The sequence below is a fragment of the Anopheles cruzii genome, chromosome 3 (genome assembly GCF_943734635.1).
Source record: "Anopheles cruzii chromosome 3, idAnoCruzAS_RS32_06, whole genome shotgun sequence".
NCBI lineage: Eukaryota > Metazoa > Arthropoda > Insecta > Diptera > Culicidae > Anopheles > Anopheles cruzii.
The window spans coordinates 15,604,100-15,618,127 of NC_069145.1; the positions used below are offsets into that span (position 1 = coordinate 15,604,100).

Below are 14,028 nucleotides of genomic sequence, written 5' to 3' on the forward strand. Positions count from 1 at the left end.
TTGCCCGAGCTCTGAGGGAGGCAGTTATTATTTTATTACACTTTGCAGCTCCACGTGCGCCGGAACTCAACCGGGGGTGCCGGGTGATCATGACAATGTTGTTGCCAAATCGGGAGCCTAATGAAGTGCTTCTACGCCGTTGGGTGGCGGCAGATTTTACAATGCTCTGCGCGGAGCTAATTACAACCGGGAGCCGGCCGGTATCGAGTTCCCGAACTTTTAACCGCTTTGTGGAACTATTTTCAATTAAAAGCGAAGCCACTGTGAATGCTATTTGCCAGGCACACAACTCCACCCCGAACGGGTTCTGTAACTGTCGAAGGTCAAATGCTTCTTTCTGGTGCGCGTTACGAAAGGACGTAGCGCAACTTTTGCGATTTATGTTCTCGCGTTTTTAGTCTCCGTTACCGTTGGCGTTTCAGTTGGTTCGTGTAGGCTGTGACGGTTCGCGAGGCAGCAGTTCCTCTGAAAAAGCTCCGGGATTCGTTCTCCGTTGTATGGGAAACACCGATCCCTGTGAGCAATAGCTTTCGCTGCCTTCCGGCCGTAAGTGCATGTAATCCGAATCACGTCCCGAACGGAGCACGGCTGCAGGCGAGAGGAGCGCAAAAATAGCGCAATGATCCCCGTGGATCCGTCGGTTTTCTGATGTTCCTTTCTCCCTGCAAAAAATACCCCGAGAAGCTCATGAAAGCATTGTGCACGGATGCTGCGTGGTTACTGGTAGGACCAGCACCAGCGCTGCAGTCGTCGTAATGCACTGTTTTCCGACACCGGCCAACGACAGCACGTCCGTTACCGCCCGGCGAGAGAGAGAAGGGGCGGGAAAGAGAGAGGGGTGGATAAAATGGGAAAAACCTGCTGCTGAAAAGCGGAAAATGTTGCAGTGGCCGGGATGCGATAATGATGATAAGCACGTGCGCATCACTGTTAACAAGGATCGGAATCGGGATGATGAATGGATTACCTTTTTGTGCCCCTCCGAAGGAGCTTGGGCACCGATTTTGCGCAGCCAGAAAAGTGGTACGAAAATATGCTGCCCCGTGGGAAAATGTGTTACCGAAACTCGGCCTGGTCGCTGATAATTTTGGCGTTACATTACGCGACAGACTCCATTATCTTGTTCATTCAGCAGCAGTTCTTCATTCCGGTTCTTGTCCCGTGACTCCTGGGAAGACAAATTGATGACGTGATTGATTGACGATCGGTAATTGAAAGTGACAAATTATGTTTTTTTTTTCAATTTCGTTCAACATCAAACAGCGCCAGCGGCGGCTTGGCGCGGAATCCATTTTTCATGAGTGGATTATTATCAATGTTACGCGAATGCTCATCATGATTAATGTTATTTGATCAATTTGTCAATATTCGACTAGCGGCCACTGCGTAGCCCAAGTGTCAGGCCCTTTTTGGTATCAGAATGGATTGTATTTACGAATTAGTTGGTCGATTTAGCAAGTGTCAAAACATGCACCACATTTTCGGCATCTTTTCCCATCGCGGCAAACTTAATTAAGATTCGCGAACGTTTGGTCCGCGAAGACTACTGGGGCGGGTTGGCATTTTAATCTGCCAAAACTTTCAGCAAATATTAATCGCTCGCCGTAAATCCACTGCGTTATGGGCTGTAAAAGCTGAGCTGCGGCCGCCGCAGCGCCGGGCCCGACCAGAGGTGACTAGACAGGGTCTACGTCTTACTCTCCGTTGCTTGGTTTCCATTTTGTTTTCTGTCGGCGCTCGGACACAACGACGGCGAAGGCAGCCATGAAATTACTTTCTGACTCAATTTAGCCTCGATGGATTAACTTTTGTGTGTGATTTATGGAACATTTAACGATGTGTCCCTGACCTGGGCATCGGCCATGAACCATCAAGAGGCATTTATTAGCGCTCGGTGGCTCCTTTCCAGCCACGTGCACCACTCAGAGCCCCGGTGAAAAATCGACAACGTACCGCGAGTCAGCTAGGCTGAGGTTGGTGCGGTTGCAAGTTGTATATCATCAAGTCTCGGTTGCACCATTTTTGATGAAAAGTTAATAGAATTTCGGTTTTAACGTTCCTTTTTTTCCCTTTGCATGTCCCATTGCAGGCCGGTGTGACGGCGTTCAACCTGGACGACACCAACTCCAACTACTCCGGCACACCATCGATACGGAAGAAGAGCTTCCAGATCTATAGTGGCGCCGGTAAGTGTGTTCCCGTCGATGCCTGACTTAACGAGAAACCGTTGGAGCCTCGTTAAAATACTGACAGGCTCGGCAGCCTGTCAGCAGTCTGTTCTGCCTTCCGGTCAACATTCTTCCGGGAGCGCTCCGGCGAATAATGATCAAATTTTATTAATCATCGCTGCAGCGTAATTGAATGCGAAAGAATTATCGCTACGAAGGATAATAATTTCCACCGCGGTCCCAGGCCGTCAGAGTGGATGTTGAGCTTGCCCTTTCCCAAATGATATCCGCTTTCCTCCGCTACACGTGGCTCTCGACGGCGTGTTGTTTGTTTTTCGTCGGCTGTGACAAGTTCGCGAAGCTTGGCGTTGTGCGATGTTAATTAAAAATTCATATTACTTTAATTAACAACAGAACCACACCAGGATGTAGTGCTGGAGGTGGAGGGCCCCACTAGGTTGTTACCCAAAGTCCGATTGGACCGGAAGGTAGCCGTGCTTCTTTAAATTCCTCATGAGTTTGTCCCCGTGCTCCGTTCCATGGTTGATATGTAAATCAGGGCACCCACCGATGCTGGGGTTCCCGGCCCCGGCAGACGTCAGGAGCATAAATTTCGCACTTCACTGCACCGGAGCGGCACCGGTTCGGGTTCGGGCTTGTAGCCACCCTTGGGGAAGCTCGTCCGAAGGACTCCCTGTCAAAGGATTACTCGATTTTGCAAAATACGGTCCACCATCATCCGGTCTTTGCACCATTGTCAACTCGAAGGACGCATGGCACGGCACGACACGGCCCGGCCTTCGTCCTCGCCCGGGGAGATGAAAGACTTTTGGGGTGTGTGCGACTTGACGTAACGACTTATCGGAATCGGTTTGACACTTTTACACGGCGCTTACACCTGAAGCAGGGGTGTGTGACACGCAATAACAACTGGTTGGGAAAGGTCCGTGTACCGTACAGGACCTGTGGGGCATGACGCTAGGCGCACTCTGTGTTTGCGCTGGTGCATTATTAAATTGTTCCGAGCACCTTCATCGGACGAAACACGTCCCGATTGGTGGCGCGCGTCGTCCCGAGTTTCGAAAGTAGTCCATGAGGCACCGGCGCGTTAGTGTAACCGTCGGACGTCCCGATCCCGCGGGAACGCTGTCAGCGGAGATGGTGTTTACATGCGGCCCGCGTCCCAGCTCCGGCTTCCGCGGGTCTCCTGGCCTCGTGGCCCGTGCAAAACTAGAAAGTTTTCTGTAATTGAATTCGTCCTTCCACGCCGCCACACGCCGGTCGCCGATGTCTGGCTGCTGGTTCCTCGAGTGAATCGAAATGTAGGTCCCACCCGGGGGACACCACACGATGACTTTTGCAGTGGCCTCTCGAGCGGCGGCTAGTGGTCCGACTTTGGTCCGTCCGAACCGTCCTGCATAGTAAGTGGGTCCAGTCGCCAGATGTCGGACCGCCCGGCTTCACGGCTACTGATCCGCGCCCGACACAAAACGAAAATGGAAACAAGATACGCACTTCGAGGGCCGCGGGGAGTCACGGGAGCAAATACTGTGTCGGATAGCGCCTGCCCGGCATCCCGAGCGACGAGAAGGTAATCATGTTCGTGTTTACGCTTGTTTATTGAGAGGTCCTTAACATAGTCGGAGTCGGAGTGTCGGGTACGAGGCGAGTCGCGCGAGGCGTACGAGACGAAGTTATAAATAGTCCCATGACAAGCTGATACGGGAATCGTTAGCCAACGGACCACCACCGCCATCATTGTGCCATGCGTTTCTGGTTCAATTCTCGTCTTTAGCCGTCTTTTCCTGGAAATGAAGAGCAAACTTGGCTCTACGCGGCAGACCGTACCGTGGAAAGCTTTAACCGAAGTCAGATCTTTAATAGAGCGAAGGCGGAACTGACACGGGAACTGATTTTATACCACTATTTTGATGGGCAAACCATTCAATTACAAAGCTCGTTCCGTACTTTTTGACGTGTTCGCTCCGCACGCACCGATTCCCCACAATTCAATCACTTACCCAACAAACTTTCGTATGCATCGTAAACTTTTAACGAACCATAAAATCTCCGGTTGCATAAACAGACAATACCCTCTGTGCAACCGTTTCACCGTCTCTGTTTCGGGATGCTTCCTCACGAACTTGGGGTGACGCCCAGCTTCAATCATCCTATGTTCTGCTTTCTTTGTGAGCCACAGCCACAAACCACTGTCGAGCAGGAGAAGGAGCAACATGGTACCACTGTGGACCAAAACACCCCACGGTCCTGCGTCCTGCGAGGAACCATCGGCGCGACGTGTGTGAGACGGCGCAAGTTTGTGTCGATGTTTTCTTGGTTCCCTTGGAGTCACACTTCGGAACACCCACCGCACGTGTTGGGCAACTTCCTTGCCGAAGGGGGGAAGGTTGATGATGAAATGACAAATAGTGTGTAAGAAAAAGTGTTTTTCCTTTGGGCCACAAGAACACCACCGCCGACAACTTTCTCCACCGCTCCACGGACCGCGGAGGCCGTCCGCTTGTTCTTACCGACAATGAAAGTTGTTCCGTGTGTGTGTGTGTGTTTGTCTTGAGGAAAGTTACGAGGCGGGCCATCAAAACTTTCGTTCGGGGGCAGAGTCACGGTGCATCTCGGCCACGGTTTCGCCCATTAGCAATCGACAAAATGATAATCGACTTGGCTAACTTTTTATCAAATTTGCTCTGCTGGAGCTAAACATCGGTCGTCGGATTAGTGCCGGAGTCTGAGGAGCATCGCCGGAGCGCCGGTTCACAAGGCCCTGGGTGGGCCGGGGAGACCGAAGGGCAATGGCACCGGTAAGCCGACACGGAGGTGAACAACTTTTGGGTAAACAGTTTGGGACTGTCAAAATCACGGTCGCTGTTGCTGCTGCTGCTTCTGCTGCGGAACAGGTTGCATCGTAAGCTCCAGTCCCGGGAACGTGTGGCAGCCCGGACAAGCAGCTTAGTTGTCGTTGCAAGGAGTCAGCGTCATCATCTGCTGAGCTCGGCGTCTGGTTGCTATTATTCTTGGTATGGATCAACTCGGGACACCGCCCGGTCCCGGTACGGTCCGGTCCGGAGTACGTGATGGTAACCGTTGTCGAGCTCGCCGTTTACTGGACGGGCGCGTCGGGCGACGTTAAGTCTACCGGAAGTCTGAGCTAAGGTTATGAAATATGATGTTTATACACGCTCGTACCCGTACCTCGTGGCCTCGGGCGTCCAATTTCATCGGGCGACCACTCGGAACCGCAGCAGGCAGGTCCGTACAGCTTCTTCAATAAATTATGACGCTCCCCGAACGCAGCGTACTGCTGCCGATTAACTGTGCGGTTTGTGCGGTAGACCGTTTTACAGTATTACCTGTGGAACCGCGGTTGATGAGCCGATACGCAGGTACCTTCAACCGGCCGCTTGAACGAACTTTATTGCCATAAAGTATCTACCGATGGGCTTACGGTCCATCGGCCATTGCTGCCCGGAGGGACTGCGGAATAAACCGGTGTGGAACAAAGTTCCCGAAGCCATCTGTTGCTGGTTGCTGGGCCACCGTTGCTTATGCAGATTGGAATAAGTTATTCAGTTTTTGCCTTCCCCTATTTGTTGGGGGCCCTTTTTTCACTGTTCCACAAGAATTGTTATTTCTACAATCGCTAACGAACTTTACGTACCCACCAGCAGTAACATTTTAAAATGTGTTATTAAGTTTATGCGCCACTTTGACCGGGTTTTGCCTGCTCCGGGGCCGAAAGTTTACAGCAATTGAATTGAATCCATCCGTTTTTGTATCTCCTGGTCGGGTTTGAAGCCTCGGGTTTTGAAGGTGCGTACGTCGTAACTACTAAACATGAGACAGACACACAGAAGGAGGCCGTGGCAGAGAGAGATCGAGAGTAACTTTCTTCGGGGCTGGGTGGCCCATCATCTGACGGCAACATTTAGCAACCGATTACCCCGTGCAAACTTCGGGATGCCTGCTGTCTGCCGGCGGCGCTCGCCCTGAATATTCCATTATCCCGGTTCGAAAAGGCATTTCGGTTGGAAAGTGCTTCTCGTGCGGCCGCCGCGTGGAAGCCCCGACGAGCAACGGACTCGAAGAAGCATCGAAATAAATCAGCTTAACTTTCTCGTACACCATTGACGAGTCCCAAATCTCTGGCCGAAGTGATCCCGTTTTGCTGTGCCAGAAAGCCATAAGAAAGTCAAGCCGAAAGGATCGGCCAGGAAAAAAACTTTTCCATTAACCAACGCGCAAATGGCGACGAACCGAAGCGATTCCTGCCCGGCGAAACGGAGGCGCCCAATCGATAACGAGAATTGGCTCGAGGACTAGATTAGTACTTGTTGAGTTGGGGCTACGGCCGTGGCGGAGCACTCGAGAGGTCGACCTACGGGAGCCGTTCGGGCCACTCAAGCCCGGCCTGTTGAATCTGAAGAATGGTGGTCAGTGACGTATTAACTTACTCGACACACTGTTGCCAGCTGGCTCTGGCTCCGATCGAACTCTTGTACTTAACGCCCCCTTCGAGCAGTTTCCATTTGAGGACGAAGGACTTGTTGGGATTGTTGAAGAAAACGCCACTTGACGAGTGCCAGTTGACAGTTGCGACACATCGCGACACAACCGCCACATGCACCGTTTAAGCCCACTTAGACTAGCCGTCCTTCCTGGACAGAATGGACTGGATCGTTACAACAGCTACTACGCTCGTGCGTGCTCACACCTTAAGCCCTCCTCCGAAAGCTCAGGCCGACTCAATTGACCGGACATAGGTTAATTACGGCCCGGATGAGACCCCGGTTCGGATAAGATTCACACGAGCGAGGCCCCATCATTGTCACGCTTAATGAGTGAAAAACGAGCGCCTGGCTCGTGGCGTGTGCGGTGCGAAGAAAACCACAACCCAACCGAGGTTACACGCCAATTAGCCATCAATTACTGTAATGGGGGTTACAGCTGCACCGGGAGGCTGAGCGTTATATGATCCAGGCCGGCCTGTCTGGTCGGAATGGCTGAGGTTGGGTCTTTAGGGTCAAATAATTAGTGTACAACCCCCCGCCGATCGCTGATCGTGAGAAAAAGTCTCGAGACAGGCTGCCGAGGAATCGATGCTTGTAGCTTAAGGTGATACTAATTTAAGGGTTTCGAAAGCTACATACATCTGGTTAATTTGTGGAAATGGAAACGAGTACTAACGTTACTCCGCATCTCGTTACAGCCCCGGACGAGCTGGAGCCGCTGAACAACCTGGCGATCAACAACACCACCGTCGAGAGCGTCTTCGATACATCGCGCTGCTGGAACACGATCAAGTGTTTGTTCAACGGTGTCATCTGTTCGCACAAGTTCAAAAATGTCCAGGTAAGAAGGAGCTCCTCGCCCCAGATGGGCTGGTGGATTCGTTACAAGCCAAGCGCGGACTGTGTTAAAACTAAACCCGACACAACGACTGTAGCCACCGAGAACGCGGTGGCTACACGGACGAAAACTCAATCAGGACCCCTACGTAATCTCTCGATCAACGCCGGGCGAAGGCGGTCCTGCAATGCTCGGCCGTACCATCTGCCGTTCCGGGGCCCGTAATGGACTTGGGAAATTGTTTGCCATGCAGCGCCACGTCGGTCGCCTCACGCTTCACGAAGTTATTCCCGCTTTGTAGCGTTCCGTTTGTTATGTTTATGATCGCAAATTTGGTTAAAAAATGTCCACGCTACGGATGATGGAGTAACTGGGAACTTTATTCTATTTCCGACTTATATTGTTTAATTTGTTTTTGCCATTATTTTGTCGACCGTTTCGCAACTTTCTGTACACTCTGCATCTGCAATGGTTCCGTTACACGTTGCGATTGAAATGGGACACTGTGTAGCGTAAAAAGGGAAACGAAACTAACTTCAACCACTCGCCGGTGCTCCCTTTTTCTTACGGTACGCGAAGAAAACGTGAAAAATACGGGGAAACTTTTCTCGTTTTCCCAACCTTGGTTTGTCGTTCCGGTGCGGCACTCACGACAAGATTCTTTCGTTGTAGAAACGGAAGACCATCCTGAGGGCAGAGTAAAAAAAACATCCCGTTCCATGTCCCCGGCCCTTGTAGGTGCATCACAATGCGGAATGCGTCTGGCATCTTTGCAGCGAACGGAAGACATGAGGCTGAATTGCAGCCGGTGTTTATGCCAAATGGAATCAACGTTTTCTATGCCACTCGGCTTCCACTGCTCGGGTGTCCATAACAGCGTCGACGTTGCCTCCAAATCGGATTCGTGTCCCGTGCCGTGTCTTTGTCAACGCGCAACGCGGTAGTCGGGAAGTGGTGTCGAATTCTTCGTCCAAACCATTCAGCCAACTCTCCGGACACGCCACGGCCACCAGGACTTTTTGAAGGACCGTACTTTCTTGAATCTGCCCGTTGGAACTGCACTCACCGTGTGCAAACACCGACCGAGGACTGTCCCGGGGAAATGGAAATGAAGCCCAGGGCGACAACGAACCAATCTGTCCGAGGGAGTTACAATTCGTCCGAATTCAATCACTCGGTGTTCTTGCCTTGAATCGTGCAGAAACCACCTTTGTGACACTGTTGGGAAGGCAGACAGAAGCCTCTCGAAGATGTGCTCGGTGATGGTGCCCTTTGAAGTACGGAGTATGGTGTCCTGGCGTTCGGCCTCTGTGCCTGATGTGACAGCAGCTGCCATCTTGAAGATTGTCGATTCGCTGTACAATAAATGCACAGGATGCTCTACAAAGATACAAAACGAGGCAGCCTCATACACGTTCTCAGCTGCACGGCTGCCGACAGAGACCGTCTACCGTTTACCATGTCGTCGTGTTTTTTTTAGAAAGTTTTTCTTTCAGAAACGAGATTTTCCACGAAACGATTTAAAGGATCCTATGGTAAGCTAAGCGCCTGGAAAGTTTATCCGAAAAACCGGTAGCAGCTCCCAGGAAGGTGCTTCCAAGAAGGTTCTGCGTCTAGTTTTTCTTCAACTTACACTCACTTTGTGTACACTATTTGCCTAAGAGAGTGAAATGGGATTTTCCGTGCCCGGCCCGCTGGAGCCTCCGAGCTGCTATTCAATCGGCCATTCAACCAGTGTCAGGCTGGGTCTCCGAATGAAATCGCATTCGTGAAATTAGAATAAGATACGGATCGCTCTACGTCATTGTGCGCGCTTAAAAGTGCTGCCAAGGCATAAGGATTCCTTTATTTTCTGCCTCACGGACATCTGACGAGGACAAGAAATAACAACCAATCGAGACAGACCATAAATGCGGTGAACCGAAAGATTCATAGATCGACACTGCAACAAGAAAGCTGACGTAATGTTAAAGAGAACCTTTCAGTCTTTGTCCTGAGGCCTTGAGGTTGTTCATGTTGAATGGACGCTGGGAAATAAAGTTACGATTCCATTCTGTACATTGATGACGTACGAAACTCCGAAAAAGCTTGCCTAGAACAAAAACACTGTTACGCGCAAAATCAAACAATGCGACAAATTTATAAACAAGAAAACCTACCGAAACCTACGATGAAAACATGAACTGTGGAAAATGTTTATGAGGATCCTTTGGCCATTCATTGAGTTTGATGAATGAATAGGAATTGCGAAGCTAAAATAAGAGGTGGCCGGTAGTGGTCCATAGTATGTTCGCTTTAGTCCGTTTTCTCCTTTCTATTAGTTAATCAATTTAATTAAATGCTCAATCACATCAAAAGCATGATTGGTGATTAGGGCCCAACTGCATAAGCCAAGGTTGTCAAGGCTCGCCGAGGTTCCGTTGTGACAGATTGTAACCCACCAACTCCGGTTGGAGTTCATGGAACGATGTTCTATGGAATGTTGAACATCTTGGAATCTTGGAATGGCAGATTCTAAGATGTATTATCCAATACGTAGCCATGATTAGCGTTTCCATCAGCGGCTGCCATGGATGCCAATGATGTTTGATCCTTTTTAATGAAAAAAACACAACACCCAGTGAACCCTAGAGTGAGTCGATGAGGCATTAAGCCGTGCAACACACAAAGAGCCCATCATGGCGACGGTTCACGGATTACTCTGAGATTTACATTCCCGCACTCCGATTGGTTGGCAATCGGGGGCCCATTGTGAGTGCATTGCTTTGTGCACCATTTGTACGCGATAGCTACGAGATCACGCACTGTCGGATAGTAATGTGAGTTGCGAGGCGGGCACATATTTCTTACCACTGTAACCCACCGTTGCCTGAGAACCGCAATCAAGTGGATTCTAAGTTGTATAATTCCTAGAAGCAAACCTTATTCCGTATCGCCATGTTCCATGCGAGAGACATTTTCAAACTTTTCAACACCAACGGTCATCGGCTCAACTTAAAGGTCGGCTACAGAAACGAATATATGCGAATTATTTGTGTTACTTTCACTTGAATTGCAACAAAATGTGCAAAATGCCATTAGTAACCAATACCTCTACTTTGATGCAAAGCCTCCTTATATCGTCCAAGGCAGCCATCAGAATCGCTTGTGAATCGGTTCAGAACAAACGATCCGATGTAACCAGCGGTCCCGATTCGTCGTTGATTGAGTTCATTACCTGTATTGCAGTTCGGGAAAAATCAAGACATTTGTACCTTTATTCTCCTTCTCTCTTCGATATCCTTACGACTCAGCTTCATGAACTTTGTCCTCCAGTGCTACGAACCAACGAAACTACCTCAACGAGCTACCTTTTCGCCGTTTCCCCACTCGACTGAATGCTCGACCACCGTGTAAGAGTTATTACCAAGTTAGAAATAAAACTTTTCTTTTCGCTTCCACTGAACTCGCGCGACCGGTGGACGCTGCTCGGTGGAAATGGACACCAAGAAAGGGTGCAAGAAAAGTAGCGGCCAAGTCCATTAGGGGAGTCAGCGATTGCATGGCATACTAATTGCAGCGTTTCGCGAGAGCCGGAATGAAACACCGCTCGTTACGCTCGTGTTTGAAGTAGTTTGTTACTGTTTTATAATTATCATTAACCACCGCCTTGGACAGTATGCCACTCCAGACGGCATCAGGGGATCAGAGACAGTTGTTGATAGCGTACCGTGGGTAGAATGTTAATCACCACAATACGGGGTGCCGGAGAGCGAATTTAGAAGGACCCGGAGTCCCGGATGCTACTCATCCGGGTATGCAATCTGCACTGTAGTGTCCCTAATCGCCCCAGTAAGTCACGAACGGTGCGTGCGTGCCAGGCGGATGAATTATGGAAAGCTTTGGCATCGAAATAATTCATTAACACGTCCCGCGGGACACCGTAATGGGCGCGCTCGGTAATTTATGATCACACGGAGATCGTGAGACCCGGCTCGTTAGTGACCCGGCCCAATGGCAATGGCCCCGGTCCGGTGTACGGCCAGTCTGATGCTGACGTGCCTCGTGCTCTACAAGTGTCTCGTCTTGCTCGGCTGGCGGTCGGTCGGTCGGCGTATTGAGTTCCACATTGAGGGTTCCATTGTTCCAGACCTCCAACGTGTGGGAATGATGATGGTTGTTTGGGTGTGACTGTGAGAATGGTGCAATCTGCTGCACGATTTATTATCTGCCCGATTTACGGGGAACTGAGCTTTTGAGGAAACTTATTATGACCTGGGCGATGATTTGCATTTTCAATTACATTATGAGAGGTTAAACACGTTTGTGGTGTCATTAGTAATTCATTGCGCACTGATTACCATATTCAGTAATTGATTTTTTATTCACCTCCTTTTTAATGCACCGTCTCTTAAGCTGAGTGTAGTCACAAACGATTTACCCAAACACACACCGGTTGATCGCCGAAGGCTTCGGAACGTTTAATGACGCAAATGATGTTCTTTGTGCACCGCATAGCCCTTTGTCGTGGGTCTGGTTGGCAGAAAGCTCATATTTTCCACCGCGTTGGACAACCGAGACCAAGACAACCCGGGACCGAATAACATATTCATTTTCGTGCGACATTCCGTAGCCCTTTCTGTCTCTCTCTCTCTTTTTCTCGCTTTTTTGAGCCATCGTCATCGCGCCTTTGGGATTCTCCTTCGTTTCACACTTTTATTACACACCCACAGTGACAGATAAGACGTTTCGCTTCTGGCACCGTTCCGTGCGTGCCAACACACGCGGACAGCGAGCGAATGGGCGAAGGTGTTGCACGAAACTCGCCGAGCTCGCCCGGCAAAGGATATCGGATGGGGTGGGTTCGAACCAATTTTTTTCGCCCTCTTATCTTTCCGGCCGCCGAAAGCGAGAGCGACCCTTTTACGGTCGCCTCCTTCCACAAAGATTGTTTATGGCTGCCGTGTGTTTGGCGGTGTCCGTTTCTTTTTCGCAGCGCTGTCACCGAAAATGTCCCGCGGGAGTTTTGAATTTCGTCTGCCCGACAGGACGAGGACGAGCGTCGTGAGTGAAAGGACGCGTAAAAAAAGGGACGCACCACAACGGCACGGCCTCGGCTCGGCTCGGCGTTCGCTGGGCATTCTTGGGCAAGTAAATTGCCGCTCGTTATGCTGTGTGATTGTCGGAAGAATCCTTGGGCTGATGGTCGGGCTTCACGTTTCTTTGGGACGGCAACCCTAGGTTTTTGTCAGTTCCGGTGGCGGTGTGTATTTGTTGTAACGTCGTTTGTTGTTTCTTATGGCCGTTGTTATCCCCGTTTGCCACATCATAAAATTGGGTGTATCTGTGTTATTACTCGTATTCTGCGCGCCTTTCTTGGTGGCGCCCGGCGAAACCTGCTCGGGACCTAGTCTTTTTCCCAGAACCTCATCTCATGAGAGGCACGACAAAGCGCCTCGGTTTTTGCTACGGTTTCACTGGGAACCTAGCGCGCCAAGGCGACTGCATCACCGTCGACGGCAGAGCGGCTTTTCGCGGTAGCCGAGTCAGGCCTTCCGTAATGGTTCAGGGAGTCGGAATTGTCGCTCTATTAAACCGCATTACTAATAGAGAGGTGCCACCGAACGCATGGTACTACCTGGGTGTTGCAAATTAATTATCTGAACTCGTTCACTGAAAGCCACCAGGCGCCTCCATCGAGTGTAATTTTGATAGAGGATGTCATTGCGAAATAATTACGACAAAACAACGGACACATCTGGGAAAGACAGCGGGAAAAGTTTCACTTTAATGACTTCCCGCTGGTGGCAGTCATTATCATCACCGTGACCATCACCAAAACAATTCCAAAGGCATTTCCTAAAGGCACGTTTTGCGTGGGTAATTTTACAACGGAGCTCGAATGCCGCTCATCTGCGCTCGGCAATATTTAACCACGCCATTTCGATAGTCTATGAAGCGCCATTTTGAAGAACGGTAACATACCAATGTCGGTAATAATAGAATCCAATTTCAAACTAATGATAAAAAAAGGACTTCTTGGAAGCAGATCTTTTCGGGTGCAGCAAAAGAAAACAATGGTAACAACAATATTTTTATGAACGTATCGACCTCTCGGCCTACATTCAGTGGTTCAGCAATTTTGGACGAGTTTCGGGTTGCGTCGCCTGCATCATGCTGATCAATTATAAACTAGGGGCTCCATTTCTCTGTTGTTAGTTCTCCATCATCCATCTAGCACGCACACACACAGACACACGCTTTCTCGGAAGAATAGCAAACCTTCCGCAAAGGGATTCCCATAAGCCATTTGCCGAAACCCACAGACCCCCACAGCACAAGAATCGACGCAAAAGCGTTCGGCGAACGGGCGGACAAACTGTCGACCCAATTCTTCGGCCGAACACCAGCTTCGGCAGCCCCCGGAGGGCAGCAGAGACTTGGGACCGAAATTCCACAATTATGATAGTCCATCAAAAGGCTGGCTGGTGGCGGAGTGCTTGGCCCGTAAAAAAGC

General features: G+C 50.2%; 1 protein-coding gene across 1 annotated transcript in view; it reads left to right on the forward strand.

Moving 5' to 3' along the window:
- The window catches only part of LOC128269927 (adenylate cyclase type 6), a 43,089-nt gene that overhangs the window by 7,119 nt on the left and 21,942 nt on the right, over positions 1–14,028 (forward strand). The window contains exons 3-4 of the mRNA XM_053007331.1: positions 2,090–2,186; positions 7,393–7,535. Of these exons, the coding sequence (XP_052863291.1) occupies positions 2,090–2,186; positions 7,393–7,535 (240 nt within the window). The remainder of the gene's footprint in view (positions 1–2,089; positions 2,187–7,392; positions 7,536–14,028) is intronic.